Source organism: Bubalus bubalis, chromosome 4 (assembly GCF_019923935.1).
Source record: "Bubalus bubalis isolate 160015118507 breed Murrah chromosome 4, NDDB_SH_1, whole genome shotgun sequence".
Taxonomy (NCBI): domain Eukaryota; kingdom Metazoa; phylum Chordata; class Mammalia; order Artiodactyla; family Bovidae; genus Bubalus; species Bubalus bubalis.
Genome location: NC_059160.1, coordinates 128,792,262 through 128,811,719, shown reverse-complemented (window position 1 = coordinate 128,811,719; position 19,458 = coordinate 128,792,262). Strand labels below are relative to the sequence as shown.

At 45.2% G+C, this 19,458-nt stretch overlaps 1 protein-coding gene and 1 non-coding gene across 2 annotated transcripts in view; one reads left to right on the top strand and one right to left on the bottom strand.

Moving 5' to 3' along the window:
* ACTN2 (actinin alpha 2) overlaps positions 1 to 19,458 on the bottom strand; it is a 75,645-nt gene that overhangs the window by 19,153 nt on the left and 37,034 nt on the right. The window contains exons 5-11 of the mRNA XM_006050163.4: positions 17,209 to 17,296; positions 15,564 to 15,642; positions 12,072 to 12,153; positions 7,948 to 8,033; positions 6,239 to 6,331; positions 4,183 to 4,413; positions 1,715 to 1,862 (exon numbers count right to left, since the gene is read on the bottom strand). Of these exons, the coding sequence (XP_006050225.4) occupies positions 1,715 to 1,862; positions 4,183 to 4,413; positions 6,239 to 6,331; positions 7,948 to 8,033; positions 12,072 to 12,153; positions 15,564 to 15,642; positions 17,209 to 17,296 (807 nt within the window). The remainder of the gene's footprint in view (positions 1 to 1,714; positions 1,863 to 4,182; positions 4,414 to 6,238; positions 6,332 to 7,947; positions 8,034 to 12,071; positions 12,154 to 15,563; positions 15,643 to 17,208; positions 17,297 to 19,458) is intronic.
* Positions 18,716 to 18,822, top strand: LOC112584756. The gene has a single exon (XR_003109163.1). It is a non-coding gene; the product is annotated as a U6 spliceosomal RNA (small nuclear RNA).

The window sequence follows — 19,458 nt, the reverse complement described above, 5'->3', positions numbered from 1 at the left end:
CCCTGTGTGTTCTGGAAGGGTGGAATGGACACTGCGTGCATGCTAAGTCACTTCAGTCATGTCCGACTCTTTGCAACTCTAGGGACTGTAGCCTGAAGCCTTCTCTGGCCATGGAATTCTCCAGGAAAGAATACTGGAAGGGGTTGCTGTGCCCTCTCCCAGGGGATCTTCTCGACCCAGAGATAGAAGCTCCATCTCTTAAGTCTCCTGCACTGCCAGGCGAGTTCGTTACCATTAACACCACCTGGGAAGCCCGGAAAGCATGCTGAGCACATTCTAAATAACAAGTCTGTGTTATTCCTAAAGAAGTATCTGACTTTCCTTGTGATGCTCAGTTAAGCTAGTAATTACTAGCCCATGAAAATTATCTGGGATTATTAGATAAAACACTTGTACTCTTATTTGTCTGCCCATGGGTTCAACCATATTAGCCCAATTCTGATTGTTTGAAAACTTTATTTTTTACTGAGATTAAATGCAGCCTGTGATTTTTTTCTAATGACAACAGAAAAATTTCTCTCCGAAACTGTCTCCCCACAGATATTTCTTAAGTCAAGCAACTTCTGTGGTTATAACTGGACCCATTTTTATTCCCTGGTTGATGACCTTTAAGAATGTAATTCCACAAAGCTAGACATGGAAAGCAAATGTTCGCATATTGAATAACGACAACACAGCGCTGACTATGTGCCAAATGCCAACTGAAATACCTTATAAATATGAACTCATCACATCTTCACAAGAACCCTGTGAAGGAGGGACGACTGTTACCCCACTTTGCAGAGGACACTGAGGCCCTGAGAGGTAAGAAGCATGCAGGGTGCAGTTGGGAGGTGTCAGCGCTGGGACGCCAACCTGCCCGGCTGCACGTCTGTGTGACCGTCTTGCTGTGCAACATGGACAGTCAAGCAGTACGACAGCAAAAGGAACCCAAAGGATGAGGGAAACCTCCCTGTCCTTTCTCAAAATAGATGATCATGTCACGAGGGGATGTTCTGTTCTTCTACCTCAGCAAAGAGCGGAGAGTCAAAATGATAGCACAACCACAGCATCACAGCCATGCAAACAGGTACACCTGTGAGGCCTGAAAGGAGCAGATGAATCTAAGTGAAACAGGAGCATTAGGAAGACAGAAAACCATACCTTGTGTTCTTTCCTTGCAAGCACATTTTCTAAGTGGGAAATTTTGTTGCTTTTGTAGCATTTAATAAAACTTCTATCTGCAGAAGCTAGTTTCTGGGCCAGGGCTGTCTGACCCACAGTTAGGGAATAAACAGATGATTGTGGAATCAGACAGAGGAAAGTAGGGTGAGTCAGGAGGAGGCTGGGCCTTAAGGAGGAGGAGGCCTAGCTGTATAGTTAAGTGTGGGAAGAATGTACTATGAGTCCTGTTTGGTAAAAACATCCATCTTCATCTCTTTTTTTTTTTTTTTGGCTGCACAGTACAGCTTGTTGGATCTCAGTTCCCTGACCTGGGATTGAACCTGGGCCACAGCGATGAAAGCACCGAGTCCTAACAGCTAGACTGCCAGGAAATTCCCCATACCCATCTTCTGAAGTGCCCTAGGACCTGGGACAGCAAACCAGAAAGGGGCGAAGACAGCTGCCTACAGGGTCACAGGCACCAGGGACAGTGGTCACTGCACACATGCATGGCTCTGTCCACAACTCAACCCCGATTTTCCAGGAGCCCCACTGTGCCCCAGGGACTCACCGTACGCCCAGGTTTCATGCGTGGATGCCTTCTGCCGGAACTTCTCAGCCAGGTGCTCCACGCGCTCCAGCCTCCGGATCTCGTTCAGCAGCCACTCCTCATAGCCCTTCTCCGCCTGCTCCAGCCGCTGCCAGGCGCCCGCAATGTCCTGGGATGGTTGGGGACAAGCACGGCACATCCGTTATGTTCTGGCCCCCTGGGCTCCCCTACGATCCCCTCTGTGACGTCAGCGGCATTTTCCTTGGTGCCTTCTTGTCCTTCCTTCGCCCTCTGTACTCCCCAGCCACCCCAAATAACCATCCCCATGTTTTGGCTTCTAAACATCTTCATTATCACCTTTTGGACTTTTTGGACTAAGATGGCCCTTCTCATGAGTGATGGACAAAGGTTTACACACTTTAATTTTCTGGCTACTAGAAGCTGAAGCCGCAGAATGACTCAGCCCCAAAATGACTCAGAGACTGGGCTCTACCAGCCGTCAACTGGTTCCCGGGCATCACACATGAGCCAGGCACTGTGGGAGCCTTTGATATAAGAGTGGACAGCACCTGTAAAGTTCCCAGGGCCCCGATGTAGTTTTCATGACTGTGGTGGGGGTGGGGAGAAAGACAATAAATAAGGAATTAAACAAGCAAAACTCCTATTTCCGACAGTGATGTGCTGCTAAGGAAAAACAACCCACAGTCAGTTGACACTGATGAGGGCATGTGAGAGCAGTTCCTTTAGGTGGGTTACTGAGTGGAGATGCCTCTGAGGAGCTGGCATTTGAGTCGAGACCTCAGGGATGGAAAAGCCAAGTTCATGATGAAGGGAGGGATGAGCTAAAGGCCTGTGGAAGGGGTGCACCCTGGGCTTGGGAAGGACCACAGCAGGTGGTGTGTCCATAGACGGCTGAGGGGCAGAGCAGCCAGAGATGAGGTCAGCAGGGTGGGGTGGGGGTCGGACCACGTCAGATCCCGGAAAAGGGATCTGGATCTTATTCCAGATATTTTAGAAAGTCACTGGAGGGTTTTGAGAAGAAAGGAGACATACTCTGATTTATGTTTTAAAAAGATGGGGACTTCCCTGGTAGTCCAGGGGTTAAGACTCAATGCAGGGGATGTGGGTTTGACTCCTGGTTGGGGAACTACGCGATCCCACATGCCACAGGGCATCTGAGCTGGCGTGCCACAGGAAAAAAATTTTTTAAAAAGAGGACAGCAGCTGCTATGTAGAGAATGCATTTTAGGGGGAAAAGAAGAAGAAAAGCAAGTGAGAAAGTTACTGCAGGGTCCAAAGAGAAGTACTGGTGGCTTAGCACAGGCGACAGCAGCAGAGGTCGAGAGAAGGGCTCAGGTTCAAGGTATGATCCCGAGCCAGGGGAACGTGCTGAGGAACCAGATGCAAGAAAGTGGAGGATCTGAGATGATACCTGGTTTGGGGCTTTAGTAACTTAGGGGTCAGTGATGCCATTTACTCAGACAGAGCTCACTGCAGAAGGACTCCTGGATGTTAGGTTTTGAGACATCCAAGTGGACATATGAATCTGGAACTGGGGCAGAAATCAGAGCTGGAGATGTCAAATTTGGAAGACGTTGCCATTATAGCTGGTAATTAAAGCTACAAGCCTGGATGAGTTCACTTGTAGGTGTCAAGACAGAGGAGAAAGTCAGGAGCCTCTGACCCAGAAACCATCCACCTATAGCCTCAGGGGAGGAAGCAAAGCTGTGAGCAGTGACTGGAAGGACTCAGTGGTCAGGCAGGAGGAACTCAGATAAGTTCAAGAGTGGAAGGGGTTTCAAGGAAGCCATGGTCACAGCAACAGAAAAACATGAAAACAGAAGGGACCACTGGGTTGTCAACATGGATCCTGCTGACTTTGAAAAGAACAGTCTCCATGTAGGTGGGGATGGAAGCCAGATTACTTACTGCAGGTTGAAGAGTAAAAGAAGTAAAGGAACAGGAAGGAACCAAAAATAAGGATCATAAAGAATGCTCTCTGGATGTCCTGCTACAAAGGGAGCTGAGAAACAGGACAGCTGCTGTGGGGAGATGTGGAATCATAGGAGGTTTTCATTTTTGTCTGGTAGATTCTAGACTGCTTTCTAATGCAGATGGGAAAGATTCAGAAGAATGGGAGAAACTGATATGCAGAGAGGGAGATAAATGTAGGACTGAGCCCTGGAGAAGGTGAAACGGGGAGGTGGTAACAGGAGGGAACAGAGGTATGTGATGGAGACGCTGGTCCACCCAGAAGCGGGGAGGAGAGGGAGGGACCATCATCACCAGGTGTCTGTGAGAGGCCTGCTCTGTGTGAGGCACCAACAGCAGGGAGAGGCAAGAACTGCATGATGGCAGGGAGAAAATATCCAGAAGGAAGTGGCTGCAGGGTCAAAATTATAGTCAGTGCCTCCTCTCAGCGGCAAATCTGAGGAGGGACTTTATGAAAAAAAAGAGCGGGGTGCCCCCGGGGCCAAGGGGCTACTCACCGACACCATCTTGCCCTCGGAGGGCATGAAGGCCGGCCGGTTGCTGATCCTCAGCTTGGTCTGCAGGGTGTTGAAGTTGATCTCCAACTGGCACTTCTCCTGCACCTTGGGAGGCTTGTGCTTCCGGCGATAATCCCGGAAGTCCTCCAGCTTCTTCTGCATGGCCTGCATGGTCTTCTCAGGAGTCCGGTTCTCAAGCCAGGGGATCGTGCGCCGAATCCATTCCAAAAGCTACTCCCAAAACATACACACACACACATAAAAACTGCTGAAAAAACCAGCAAACTGACCCCCAGTTATAAAACAGAGGCATCTAACAATTGAGAATGGGTTGACCAAAAGCTCCTGAGATTACAGAAGTCTGTAACAGCCCCATCTGTAAGGAGGACACAAATGGAGACTTCAGTCCCCACCCAGGGCCACTCACCCTTGCCCAAGTGCACAGGTTGAAAACTCAGAGTCAGCACAAGGCATGTTTTACAAAAATGAGACATTTACAGGAAACTTGGGGACCAGACATGAGCAGACAAATGCTGGATGGAGCTTTCAAACGAAATAAAATAAAATAAAACCAAAAACTTCACATGGTGGAATAAAATCAGGAAAGGACTGGGTTTAACTTAAAATGTATTTCTAGTTTCAATTGGCTCAAATCTAATGGGTCTATTTACTATGCAAAAGCACTGTAAATCTGGAACTGACTCAATGCCAAAGTGTATTTTAATAGCTAACTTTCAAGGAAATCCACAGGATGAAGGTGAAAATGGCAATGAATCCCAAGAATGAAGGATGCCCCTTTCTCTTGAATTACCACCAAGGCCTTACAAATGCCCTGCACAGTCTATCTGAAGAGGATGAATAAAGGACCAAGTAAGACAATGAAGGCTATCATCACCGAGGAGCGTCTGTCCTTCAGTCCTGGTCATACTTCAACCCTGAAGCTGGATCACTGGCATTAAATGATGCTGCAAATGGAATTTTCCCATAACAGTACAAAGTAAAAACAGCATCATCAGCTTGGACTAATACATACAACTACTTGGGAAAATTGATTCCAAGTGTTCCGATGCTTTACCCAGGACAGGCCAAGTATGAGCCCGAGTAACTCACAGCAAACATGACTTGTTCTCCGCTACTGTCACTGTGGCTGAGTTCAATCCAGAGAGGAGGTGGCTGTGGACCTCAGCCTGGTCCTGCTTTGCTTTGGTTGCATGCATGCTCAGTTGTGGCCAACTCTTTGCAACCCCATGGACTATAGCCTGCTAGGCTCCTCTGTCCATGGGATTCTCCAGGCAAGAATACTAGAGTAGGTTGCCATGTCCTCCTGCAGGGGATCTTCCCAACCCAGGCATCGAACTTGAGTCTCCTGCATCTCCTGCACTGGCACGTGGATTCTTTACCACTAAGCCACCTGGCCTCTCTGGTCCTGCTTAGTTAACATTTACACTATAATAAGAACAAAAAGAAGAGCAGCGTGGAAAGTGCTACTCTAACCAAGACTCTGACTGAAGAGCTGTAAAAAGGCATCCTGGAAACTCATGCTCAAATGTCTTGGACGGAGGGCTCTACCAGCTCTGCCTCCCCCAGGTTCCCTCTAGATATTTGATATTTAAATACATACACAGGGCTGAGCCTCTGTGCTCTCACTATGGATTGTACATGTTCCTTAGATCCTAAGTCACTGCGTGGAGCCAGGATTCTGAATACGGAGTGCATCCAATGTGATGTCAGAAGCCAACGAAGCAAGAAAAAAACAAGGAACGCAATGTCATCTAGGGGAGTCCAATCCCGGAGGTGCAGAGCTTCTAACATGCAAACGACCTCCATGCCCTGCAGTGCTTGGAACAGCCTGCAGCATGATCTTCGTGCCAATAATTAAGCTGCTACAAGATGAACAATTCCTGAGAGCTAGTGGAGTTTCCTACTTTAGTCTACCTGAGATGAAAAATGCAAAGAAAAAAAAAACAAAACAAAACACTTGACAGTCCGTGTTCACCCTCTGTTTCTCACCCTCAGGGAGGGAATGGACAAGACCGCGGGGACCCGTTTCCTTTACCTCACTCGCTAGCCTCTCATATTCTTCCATCAGCCTCTCATTCTCTTGATTCACAGCAAGAACCTTACATATCCTGTTAGCCGCTGTCTCAGCCTGTAAAACACAATAGGTAAACAGGACAGCTCTGTCGACAGGGACGTGCATACACAAGGCGGAAGGCGGCAGGGCAGGGGTGGCATGTGCTGTACATGGTGCAGGTTCTAGGTTCTGGTGGGGTGAGCCTGAGGATATGGCTCTTGCACACTATGGGTCATTGCACTCCTTTGGGACAGTTTCATACAGACTTACACAGCAAGGTGAATATACTGTAGGGAATAACGGGAAGATTAGCGTTAGTTGAAAACATGAGCTTTGTGGAACATCGAACAAGTTAGTAACAGAAATCGATGGGTCGCAGAAACAAAAATCTCTGGTCCCTGGGCGTCCACCTGAGCCCTCCCAGGGGTCCCCAACTTCCTGGATCTAATGCCTGATGATCTGAGGTGGAGCTGATGTAATAAGAATAGAAATAAAGTGCACAGTAAATATAATGCATTTGAATCATCCCGAAACCATCCCCCACCCTGGTCCATGGAAAAACTGTCTTCCCCGAAATCGGTCCCTGGTGCCAAAAAGGTTGGAGACTGCTGCTCTAACCGACCTCAAAACTACAGGGCAGGAACTCTCCAATCACATTAGATATCAAAGCAGAGAGGACTGGGTTCTGAATACATCTGTCACTCCCCTGAGCTCACAGAAGCCCTTCTTGTCCCAAAATGAACACATAGAATGTGTTAGCTGGGATCCTTTCTCAGAACAGAACCTGCTTTAAGACTTTGTTTAATCCACCTGAGTAGCTGTTGTGGTATCAGTAATTTTCTATTGTCCTTCTGTGGGGAGCTTGAGCTAGGAGTGGCCAAGTACCTTAAACCATGACCATGAGACCCATCTGGCTTCCAGCCCTCCTGCCTCGTCCCAAGCCTTGCTTCTGAACCCTCATAGGGGCCAATTTCCAATTACTACCATTTGCTGGAGACGGCCTTATAGAGTTATAGAGATCATAGAAATAATACATCCCTTGTCCACCCCCATCTATAAGAACACTGCAAGTAGAGATACGGGAACAGGCAGGAGGCAAAAACAGGGGACCAGGGAGAAAACGGAGGGACACCTACCTGTGATGTCCCTCAGGCTGTTGGTTAAGGAGTATGCATTTTTTTGAGGTTTTAACACTGTTATCTTTTCACTATTTCAGTTACATTAATATTCATCTTGCAAGATGTTTGAACAGGTTACTGAATAGTGAAGGGCATCCAGGTAGAAGAGAACTATTAATAAAAATGGGCCCTGGAAAGGTGTCCACTCCTCCTGGTCAAATCCCCCTTCACCGCTCAATCAATGCAGCCCAATTTTCATGGCTGTTGCTTTTCCTAAAGCATGAGTATTTCCCACAATTGACTAGTGAAATATGAGCAATATCTTAGAAGGACAGAGAACTAAGAACACTTCAAGAACTTGAAAGGTAAAGCTGTTAAGTGAAAAAGCATTCACAGTTTGGAACTTGCCAAGTTAGGTCATTACAAAACACTCAGAAAGAGTCCCAGGTAAGATGTGAAGTGCATGAACACACACCCAGGCATGCACGCATGTGCTTGCGTGCACATGTAGACACGTAACTGAAACCAATGCACAAGGGCAGCACGGCAACCAGATAGACGAGGGTTAAATACCTGCTCCGCGCCCGCGAAAGCATGGTAGAAGCAGGAAACGTATGTCATGATAGCTCTTTCATCGGGCTTGGGAGTGTTCACAATGTCTGAGGGAGGGAAAAATAACACAGAGAACAGACATACACACAGATGAAGAGCAGAAACCAGGGTGAACAAAGGGAAGAACAAACTGGTTTACATTTGACTTTCTCTGTTTTTTGGGCCCACCATCCTGACCTTTAGGAAGGCCGTGCAGAACTGAACGCTCGTGAACACAATGCTTTCAACCAGCACATTTCTTTTTACATCGTCAAAATGAGGGTTTCTCTCCCACCCTGGGTGGGTTTTTTTTTTTAAGTGCAGGCAAGGTATTCCTATGGGAACCCGGGTGCTGCCTATTAGAGTTGGTTCCCACTTTCTAAGGACCTGTGGGATCCTGCCTTTTAAGTGGATCACGTCATCTGCCACTTTGGCTGTGAGTAAGGTGTGTCCCCTTGCAAGATGCAGGAGTACATGTAGATGTCTCTGGCCCCATCGTGGCCACCACTTCCCCTCCCCTCACTCACAATCCTTGTCTTTCTGCCCTGTGCACAGCCCTCACTTAAACGGGGATGAAGTTCACTGAAGACAGCACGTTTTCTAATCCTTCTATACATACTTACCATGCCACTGATAGAAACCACCCAGAGTAACAGAACTTCTAAAAAGAAGGGTATACATGGCTTGAACGTCTTACTATGACTCTCGCCACCATGTGTAGGAGCTGCCAAGACAACCACCGGGAAGAGAGAAAACAGAACCACAGGAACATACACTCTTCCTTTCTCACCTTGGCCACCCCATTTGTGGCTGAATTATTAAGCTTTCTAACTTGAGACTCAGTTCAGTCACTGACAGAATGCACTTAAAAAAGGTGCTGTGTAATTCCCCAAGGTGAAAGCTCGTCATTGGATTTCCAGAGGATATCAATAGGATGTGGGCTTGTGGAACAGCATGGAACCTTCTAGAAAATGAACATGAATGGCATACTACTTACTACATAAACAGTACGTTTCAAAGAAAAACAGACTGAAAAAAACAAATGACTGCTTCCTTGGAACCAGATGGATCGCCTTACTCCGAGGAGTTGGGGGATGGGGGAGAGAAAAACAACTGAAGAAAAAAGTCAAGACACAGAAGGTAAGAGGTGAGTGGTGACTTATGTTTCACATCCTCACCTTCTGCGCACCAGCAAAAGCATGATAGTAACAGGAGACATAAGTCATGATGGCTCTCTCACCAGGTCTGGCAGCGTATACTAAACCCGTGTGGAAAAAAGAAGGTTAACTGCTAGGATGTTCCAACAGCAGCAGGCCTCTCAGAGAGGCCAAAGTCTTGAATCTTCCCCCTTGCCCACACACTTCTGACGTTCAAACTTTGGCTCAAATCAAAGAAGTCGCATTTGCAAGTTCCTTACTCTGTGTGCACTTCTAAGAACCGCCAGAGAGAAGGGCACGGCCAGCTCAGAAGAGCCCTAAACAAGCAAGTAAGTCCCATCCATGCCTGGAGTGGGAACTCCAGAATTCCACTGAGTGCACACAACAATGCCCCCTCCCTCTGGACAGATGGGGTGTCCCGGGGTCACCCAGGGGCCTCCGGCAGGTCCACACAGACCATGAGCACCGACAAATCTACAGCTGGTGCTCACTGGAGGGAGGAACATAGAGAAACAACTTTCACAGCTTTTTTAAAAGTGTGGAAGGTACTTAAGACGGGAAAGAATTTCACCAGTTTTTATTATAGGTTCATGGCTGGGTAGCCCAATTAGCTACTCCATTTAGAGTTCAGAGACCATCACAAATGACAGGAAGAAAAGTCAAGAGCAGTGGGAGGGGGGTAGGGGGGCTTTGGATGGAGGCAAGGATTTGCCAAAGCAATTAACGATCTGAGGGGAAGAAACTGGTATTTAAGACATTACAATGAAAGAGTGACAGAGGGAGGAACATGTTACTACAAAGCCGTGGGGATGGTGAGTCTGGACGCAGGTGGCAAACACACAGAGGATAATTAGCGGTGGGGGAAGATCCGCTGGGGAGCTGGTTACACCACCGCACGCCCCGCACCCAAGCCACTCAAGCTCATAACTCTTTCGCCAGAAGACTCTTACAGAAACTACTCTGCAAAGAAAATAATATCATACATAAGCATTTTTCTGAACCATTAAAAACAAAACAAAAAAAGAAAAATAATAAGAGGCAATGATGTCACAGAGGAGCAGGAAATGAACATATGCCAACATATCCCATGTACTCAGGATAAGCAGAAGATACGCCCAGACCAGGACTCAGACTAAAGGAAAGCCAGGAGCAAGAGGATGACCAGCCTGCCAGAGTAACAGGGTAATTCCAAGCTCACCCTCCACTGTCAGAAGTCAGGGAGGCATCAGTTAAGGAAAAGATGAATTTACTGTCACTTGTTTTTTCCTCTCTTCAGTATCCTAGTGGTTCATTCAAGTGGTAAACTCTGCATAGGTATTTACTGTACGTAAAGTTTAAAGGACAGAGCACCCAAATGTAAACGTAGGTCAGAAGATGGATGGACAAGAAGAAAAAGGTACTTTTTCTACATCGAGACTTCATTGTTTCATTGCCTTTCTCCCTCTAATGAGTTTGTGAAAAACCGTAAGTAGATTCCGAAGAATGTATTCAAGTGTGTTCAACATCCAGTACTACAGGTGTTTGATAAAATGGCCATTAACAAACAGGCAAAATTAGACTACTCGCTGACAGATCACTGAATGGGTTACACTGTGGCCCTCAAAATGACAGGTGGAGTCCTGCTTCCTGGTACCTGTGAATGTGACCTTATTAGAAGTAGATCTTTGCAGATGTGATCAAGATGAGGTCATGCTGGAGAAAGACACACCCTTAATCCACGGTGACCAGTATCCTTTAGGAAGAGGGAAAAGACATAGAAACAGACGCAGAGGGAAGATGGCCATGTAAAGACAGTCAAGAGACTGGAGCAATGCTAAAAGGAGCTGAAGAACACCTGGGGCTTCTAGAAGCTGGAAGAACAAGAAGAGGTCCTCCTCCAGACTCTGGAGGGAGAACGGCCCTGCCAACACCGTGATTTCAGAGGTACAGTTTACAGAACTAAGAGAGAATAAATTTCTGTTGTTTCAAGTCACCTACTTCATGGTATTTTGCTAGGGCAGCCGTGATGCAGTCACCAAAAATAAGAAGAACAGAAGAGTGACAACTGACTAGAACTAAGCTCTTCGTTTTCCCCCAACAATGCTAATTAGCATAAGCAACAAACCAACAGAGAATAGTAGGATTCACAACAAGCACAGGAATATAAATTCCTTGAGGGCTGGGCCCTGCATTATACATCTCATCATCTGCAGCATCTCCAGGGTCTTGTATATGGTGGATGCTCATCAAGCATCTGCTGAGTGAGAAGTGATTCATGCATAAGTGAAATGAAGTAAGTGAATGATGCCCATGTACATGCACTTTCAATGCTGTGCCAGGGCAAAACTCACACAAACTCATCTCACAAAAAGGGCAGGAAAAGTACTGAAACCAGTTCCCAGCATGAGGGCTGCTAAGCTGCAACATATTGAAAGGTTCCAGCTCTAACGAAATTAAATTTAACAAATTAAAGATGAGACGTGAACGTCTGAGAGGCACACGATGGCTAACCATTCTATTGTCTACATTGTGATTCCATAACTTCTAGTGGGAAGGATTGTTTTTCCTTGTGGAGTCTTAAAGCTTAAGGAGATTTATTTGTTAAATTTCTGCCTATGTAGTTCAAAAAAGAAGCAACCTTATGTTGTTTAAAAAATTAAATTAAGATAGGAAGCTTTCCATTGAAAATCACAAACCAAAGCATTCCGTTTCTTTGCCAAAATTGAACCTTTTACCAAGTCCTCTCACTACAGTCTTGCTGGCTTGCTTTTGAGTAGGATTCTAAAAAATAATTTTGAATAGCTACACATGAAATATTCTAATAATTATGAGGCCAATGACAGAAACTTCCAAGGGACTCTAGTGCTTCAGATGTGACCTAGCTATACACTTTACAAGTCCCCACGTGTGGCTGTAACATAGGGAGCCCACAGATTTTCTGTAAGTCAGTAAACACAATTTTCATCTCACCTTCTGCATCCAACATTTTGGGAATATCCAGGTGCTTCTCTGCTATTTCCATGGCCAGGTTGATATTTCCTATTGGGTCATCCTGCATGGAAAAGAATATAATCAGCTTTTTAACATGTTTTTTGAACAGCACTTAATGAATTTTTTTTATATGCCTCATTTTGGGGATGAAACTTTCCCATCCATACATAACCACAATAGTATAAGATTTTCTTTCTTATCTTTTCCCAAACACTTCAAACATTTAGAGAAACATCAAAAATAACATAAAAATTACTCAATCCATGCACACTTTATAAAATGTGAGCCAAAAGTCAGAGAACAGATACTGTGTGGCTGGGAGGAAAGTTGTGAAATATCTTCTCATGAATGGGGAAAAAAACAAAATATCCTGGATACTTTGGCATTTATTCCCAACTCTTGATAACAAAAATTTAGATGATTCCAAAAGGAAGCATGAAACATACATTTTTCCCAGATCTGGAAGGTGGTCATGGAGAATATTTATTAGTACAACAGTAACTTTACATTTATTTATGTTTTAAATACAAGAAAATTCTGCTTTTAGCCTGTTTAGGTGAAACTTTTAGATCACTAAAGATTGTTACAACATGGCTACAAACAGCCAAAGTTCGGTTTGCAGAATATTAAATTTTAAAAATCAAATTATTAAAGAAACTATAGAAACAATATTGTAAATTAAAACTGTGAAGAAATTTTTGTTCTTACGACTGTGTTTGTCATCCACAGTAAAACTGGTTAAATATATATGTAACATAACAACGTATATTTAACCAGAAGTTTTTAACTGGAATACTGAAAAATTAAAAGATGTATTTAATATTTCTTCTTTTTATCTTCTAAAGAGATTAAGTATTGTGGATCTGAAATGGGGTGGGGGAGTATATAATACAGAAAAATCAAAATAAGAAGTAATGTTAGTCCAGAGATGACTATAATGAACTTTATCATCAAAGCCATTTAAACATTTCAGAAGCTGCAGTGTTTTGCAATGAGAACAATCACTTTGATATGGTGAAACATTTAAAACATGCAGGCTTCAAAGACATTCAGTGCTCAAGGAAGAAACCAAAGCAAGCCTCCTGGCCTCTCAGAGTTCACTATCATTTCAGGCAAAATGCTTTTTCAATTCCGTGTTGTCTTCACAAGCATATAATCCTTTTATTAAAAGCAGCCATATAATAAGGGGAGTCTTAGCTGCACATTTTATGCAAATTTTGTAAAGCCAAATAGATGAATAAAAGTTTCTTTTTGTTCTTAACACAGAAGAAAAATTTCAGCATTAAAAACAAAGTAATAATTCAGAGACTTTGTGAATAGTATCTCACTTAGAATGTGACTTGACATAAAACATGACAATTAAGTGTTTTCTCGGCTCAGCTACTGGTATGTGACCCTGGGCAGATTACAAAATTCTCCTCTTCTTCACCTGTAAATCTGGGATAATAAGTGTACCAACTTTACAGGCATGTTACATTACCCAGCTTACTGTGCGTTATGCAGACTGAAAGACTATTTGTGCGTGTACGTGCAGGTGTGCTCAGTCGCTTCAGTTGTGTCTGACTCTTTGCGACTCCATGGACCATAGCCCGCCAGGATCCTCTGTCCACAGGATTTTCCTGGCAACAATACTGGAGTGGGTTGCCATGCCCTCCTCCAGGGGATCTTCCCGACCCAGGGACTGAACCCGTGTCTCCTGCACTGGAGGCAGATTCTTTATTGCTGAGCCACCCGGGAAGACCTTGTATAATATACATAAAATATATGTATTAATATTAACAGTAAAACCCAGAAGTATGACACATACTAAGACATACATAATAAACATATATACTTATTAAGTGCCTAATCTAGAGCTTATCAAAGTATTAACTGGTATTGTTAATTATTATCATTTTTTTACTGATCATAGGTGGCCAATTACCACCTGTCTATTGACCTTTTGTAATAAAAACTTCCCAGGTGGCGTTAATGGTAAAGAATCCGCCTGCTAAGGCAGGAGACACAAGAGACTCAGGTTCAAGCCCATGGGTGGGAAGACCTCCTGGAGTAATGGAAATGGAAAACTACTCTAGTATTCTTGCCTGCAAAATTCCATGGACAGAGGAGCCTGGTAGGCAGAGGAGCCTGGCAGGCTACAGTCTATGGGGCTGCAAAGAGTCGGACACAACTGAGCGACTGAACACTAAAAACTGACCCTTATAAATGGCTAATGAGGTTAGGTCTATTTAGAATAATTCCCTCATTTTGCAAATAAGCTAAACAGTAACTGAAAAAAATATACACTGTCTCTAGGTTTCAGAATAACTCTGGGATGAGAATATACACTTGGGGAAGTTGAAAAACTCTGGCTGCCCATTCCCTTTGGCAATCTTCCATTTGAGGACCCCAGTTCTCACCTTCAGGACACAAGTACATTTTTCATGTGCTACCCCATGGTCAGTGAAGACAGGTCAGGGGGAGGGTGGTGAGCACGTGACAACTGCAAGGTGGCCAAAGCCAGCACACTCTCCCACCCCACCCTCCACGGGTCACAAGGTGGCCAAAGCCAGCACGCTCTTCCACCCCACCCTCCACGGGTCACACCGTGAGACACGCATGCAGCAAAGACCAGATTCCACACCAAACACAGCAACTCGAGGTGCACGGCCAGCTAAGCACACCAGCAGCGGGGGGAAATGTGCCCGACGCCCTGGCAGGAATGGTCATGGGGCATCTTAAGTCTTTACATGGCCTTATTACTGGGCAGATAGACTGTCCATTGCAAGATTTAGAACGGGGCAGGATTTCTTTTTTCCATCACAGATCACATGTGCAAACTATTTTAAAGAAAGAATTCAGACTATTTGAAACTTAAGAGCAATAAAAGCTTAAGCTTAAAGGGAGAATGAAACTTTCCTAAGCTGAAAAAAAAAAAAAAAAAATTCCGTAAGCTGAATTTTTTGAAAAGAGAAGAACAAAAATCTCCCAAACCTCTTTTCTAAGGGTGCAACTAACACCTTACATCAATAGCAAGGTAATTATGAAGCATCTCTTGTGTGAGAAACAAGTTAATCAACTCTGAATAAATAGGTCAGCAACTAAATCCTTCAGAAAAGATAAAAGGAATTTAAATACAAGGTTTGGGGTATCTGCATCTCCTTCCCCAAATAGATACTTCACTTCCCATATTTTCAATCTGGGAATGTAAAATCTCTAAGAAACATACATAAAGCTTTCATAGAAAATCAAGTCAATACAACAAACATTGTAATGTGGGCCAAAAGGTGACTTGGCTCTGGGTCTTGTCCTGCCCTAAGATGGGTGAGCACGCTCCCAGCCACCCTTCCTGTCCTCACCCCTCGCCGGGCTGGCCGGGAGGGCATACTGGTAGCAGCCTGGGTGTTGGTGTGAGTTCAGGGCCGACGGGCTCAGTCTCAGATGACATGCTGGGGGCAGGGTGGACACAGCATGCCGGGCCCCACAAATGACCTTGTTCAGCTTTGAGTAGTCAATGAGGTCGGGCCGGTGTCTGTGGATGAGCGCACAGAGTCCAAGGCCATCTTTCCAGCTGCACGACAGTCACAGTTGGGAGGAACAGGAACTCGGGTTAATGGAGAGGCGGTGGCGGCAGCAGCAAGGGGCTGCCCTTGGTCATACGTTGGCCTGGAATTTGGGACCCAGAGCCCCAGGTACCTCCCTCGCTCCCCCACCCAGTGACGCTGTGGCCCCTTCCCAGGGAATACTCATCTCTCTCCTGGGGTCTGCCGAGGACTGCCACCCCCTTACTAGTCTCGAGTCCATCTACAGCTTCAGGCTCAGCCTTGCCTGGGACTCCCTCCCTGCCGCGCTTCTCCTGTGCTGGTCAGTTCTGTGCTGGGAGAACCAGCAGGGACGGAGGGAAGATGCTCCCCAACCAGTGCCCCTCTCCTCACTCAGGGTCTGGCAGGTCTGGCTTCCTCCTCTCTCTCTCCTCCAAGTCCCTTGAGTCGGCCCAACAGACAAGACACCAGGACGGTCCATCCTGAAACGCCCAGGACACACTTTCCTCCAAGAACACGCTCCTTAGTACACTCCAAAATCCTACACTCTCCCCTATCCTTCTTCATAGGGTTCTTTTCTATTATCGCTTTATTTGTTTGTTTGTTTTAAGTCAATGACACGTAAGCACTTGAAGGACTTAGCTGGGAGAGTCTGGATTTCCTCTCTACCCAAAGACACCACCGTGTTCCCAGACACACTCAGGCTATGAGCTCCCTGGTGACAGGTTCACTGAAGACCAGGAGCGGGAGTCCTATGCCTTGAAGGGTAGGGAAGGAGACCCCAGGGGCTACACTGTTGAAGGGCTCAGGCCCATTTTGGGCCAGAGGAAGAAAATAAGGTAAGTGGAAGGCCAGACTGGGCCTCTGACATTCACCCAGCAGGTCCCAGCCTTTCCAGGTCCTCTCATCCTGACAGCTTGTTGTAGGAACAGCAAGGCTCCTCCTCACCTGTATGCACTCAGGACACCTAATAATACTTATCTCCCTAGATGAACCTCCCCTCCTGGGGGCTCATCTGTATCCTTCATTTCTTTTCTCTGATCTATGGGGGCTAGGGACCCATTTACATTCACGGGCATCCCTACCACACAAAGGCAGAAAACATAAACACCCGGCAAAAGATGGACACGAGAAAGGAAAGACTGAAGCAAGGGACAGAAATCATGCTCTCACATTATTTCTGGATCTCCTTCATTCCGCTCCCTATAGTTTTTCAAACAGGCCTTTTCTATTTTTCTCCAATCCCAGCCTACAAAGCTGACTGATGAAGCATCTTCTGGGCACTGCAGACAAGAGGGACAGGGTGGACCTCGTACATGGGATATGCAGACCTTAGTTCAGTCTCCCCTTGTCCCTGAGAAGCCATCCCTGCCGTATCCCTGCATGATGCTCACAAACAGTACCAGTCTCCCTAGCCTGAATCCAGTGTTTTCCCTAGCAGGACCCTAAGCATCAATCAGTCCAGAGCCTGAGTTCTACTACATACTGAAAACGCCCCACAGACAGGAAGAGATGCTGAAATAAATAAACACTGTTCTCCCTGTCCACTCATATTCCAGAGGGCATATAAGGACCCCAGGGCCCTGGTTGCTCACCTGGTATGGAAGTTCTGAATGTTCACATTTCTATAAGGAGCGGTCTTCCTTTGACACCAAAGTAGCAGGCCTTCTTTGGCAGAGGTTTCTGTAATGATAGCCAAGAGAAAGAGTTCAGCCTCACCCGTCACTCACCCAAGTTCTTGTCACTTGTTAAAAGAGACTTCCTAGAGGGCCCATCACCAAAGACATCACCTCTGCAAGAGGAGAGGGGCTGGAACCCTCTTCCCAGGGACTGACTTCTGATGCCCCTTGAAGGGGCTTAAAAAGGATAATACAGAAGCAACAACAAGGTATGACATAATGAATACCAAACCAGACATCACGGGTACTGGTAACTTACCTTTCTGAAAAAAAAAAAAAAAAAATTTTTTTTAATGTGTGTAATTTATAACTTAACTAACTTGTTAAGAAGGAGGACACGTCTACTTCAGGGGGCTCAGGATACTGGAGTGGGTTGCCATTTCCTTCTCCAATGCGTGAAAGTGAAGTTGCTCGGTCATGTCCGACTCTCAGCGACCCCATGGACCCCAGCCTACAAGGCTCCTCCACCCATGGGATTTTCCAGGCAAGAGTGCTGGAGTGGGTACCATTGCCTTCTCTGACTGAATGTCTGTGTCCCCCTCAAATTCATGGGTTGGAGACCTAACCACCAATGTGATGGTACTTAGAGATGGAGCCTTTGGGAGGTGATTAGGGTTAGATGAGGTCATGAGGGTAGGGCCCTTATGATGGGATTAGTGCCCTTATAAGATGAGCAAGCTCTGTGCTGTCTCTCTCTGTCTTTCTCTTCCCACCTGTCTTTCTCCCTTCCCTCTTCTTCTCTGCCATGTGAGGACACAGAGAGAAGGCAGCCACTGACAAGCCAAGAAGAGAGCCCTCACTGGAAACTAACAGTGCTGGCAACCTGATCTTGCACTTTCAGCCAAATAAATTTCTGTTAAGCCACCCAGGCTATGGTATTTTGTATGGCAGCCTGAACAGGTTAGGACAGCTTCTAACGCCATCTTGGCACTTGCTTCTTAGAGGACCCAAAGTTTCATACATCCAAACAGCTCCTCAAAACCTGAACGTGTGGACTCTCATTCAAAATTGGGCCTTGGCCTTCCATTTCAGTACGAAGTTGACTTTTTCAAATCAAGATAAGTATTCTATAATTACTTCTCTGAAGTTCCCACTTCTAGTTCAGACTTTTCTTTGACCCATAATCCAGATGAAACAACACAACCCCCAAAATTTCGTGTGCTCCAAGAGTAATTTGAATGGTTCCTGATCATGTCTCTTATTATTAGCAAATTCCCATTAAGGAAAAAGACTGAAAGTTCTAAGACTTTACTGAAATATTAAGTCATACAGATATTGAAACATGGCACTCCATAGCTAGCTGTTCTGCTATAGACATAACAGCCTGCCTTTGGGGTTCTAGCCAATGGAATTAGTGAGAAAAAGTACAATAGGAGGAGATAATCCAAACTTTTAAAATAAACTTTAAATAAAACTTGGGTTAGTGCTCACTTCGGCAGCACATACACTAAAATTGGAATGATACAGAGAAGATTAGCATGGCCCCTGTGCATGAATGACACGAAAATCTGCAAAGTGTTCCATATTTTAAAATATTGTATTCTAACACACATAGACGAAATCTAGAAAAATGGTACTGAAGAATTTATTCACAGGGCAGCTATGGAAAAACAGACATAGAGAGTAGACTTATGGACATGGGGAGAGGGGAGGAGAGGGTGAGATGTATGGAAAGAGTAACATGGAAACTTATATTACCATATGTAAAATAGAGAGCCAACGGGAATTTGCTCTATGGCTCAGGAAACTCAAAACAGGGGCTCTGTATCAACCTAGAGGGGTAGGATGGGGAGGGAAATGGGAGGGAGGTTCAAAAGGGAGGGGATATATATATATATATACCTATGGCTGATTCATGTTAAGGTTTGACAGAAAACAACAAAATTCTGTAAAGCAAATATACTTCAATAAAAAAATAAATTAAAAAAATACAGTTTAGGTAAGTAAACATACAGAAAGTAGATTAATACAATCTTATAACTGCCACTTACATTTAGATTTATGATTTTTCTTAAAGATTTTTTGACGTGGACTATGTTTAAAGTCTTTATTGAATTTGTTACAATATTGCTTCTGTTTTGTTTTGGTTTGTTTGACCCCAAGGCAGGGGATGTTAGCTCCCCAACTAGGGATTGAAACTGTACCCCCTGCGTTGGAAGGGAAAGT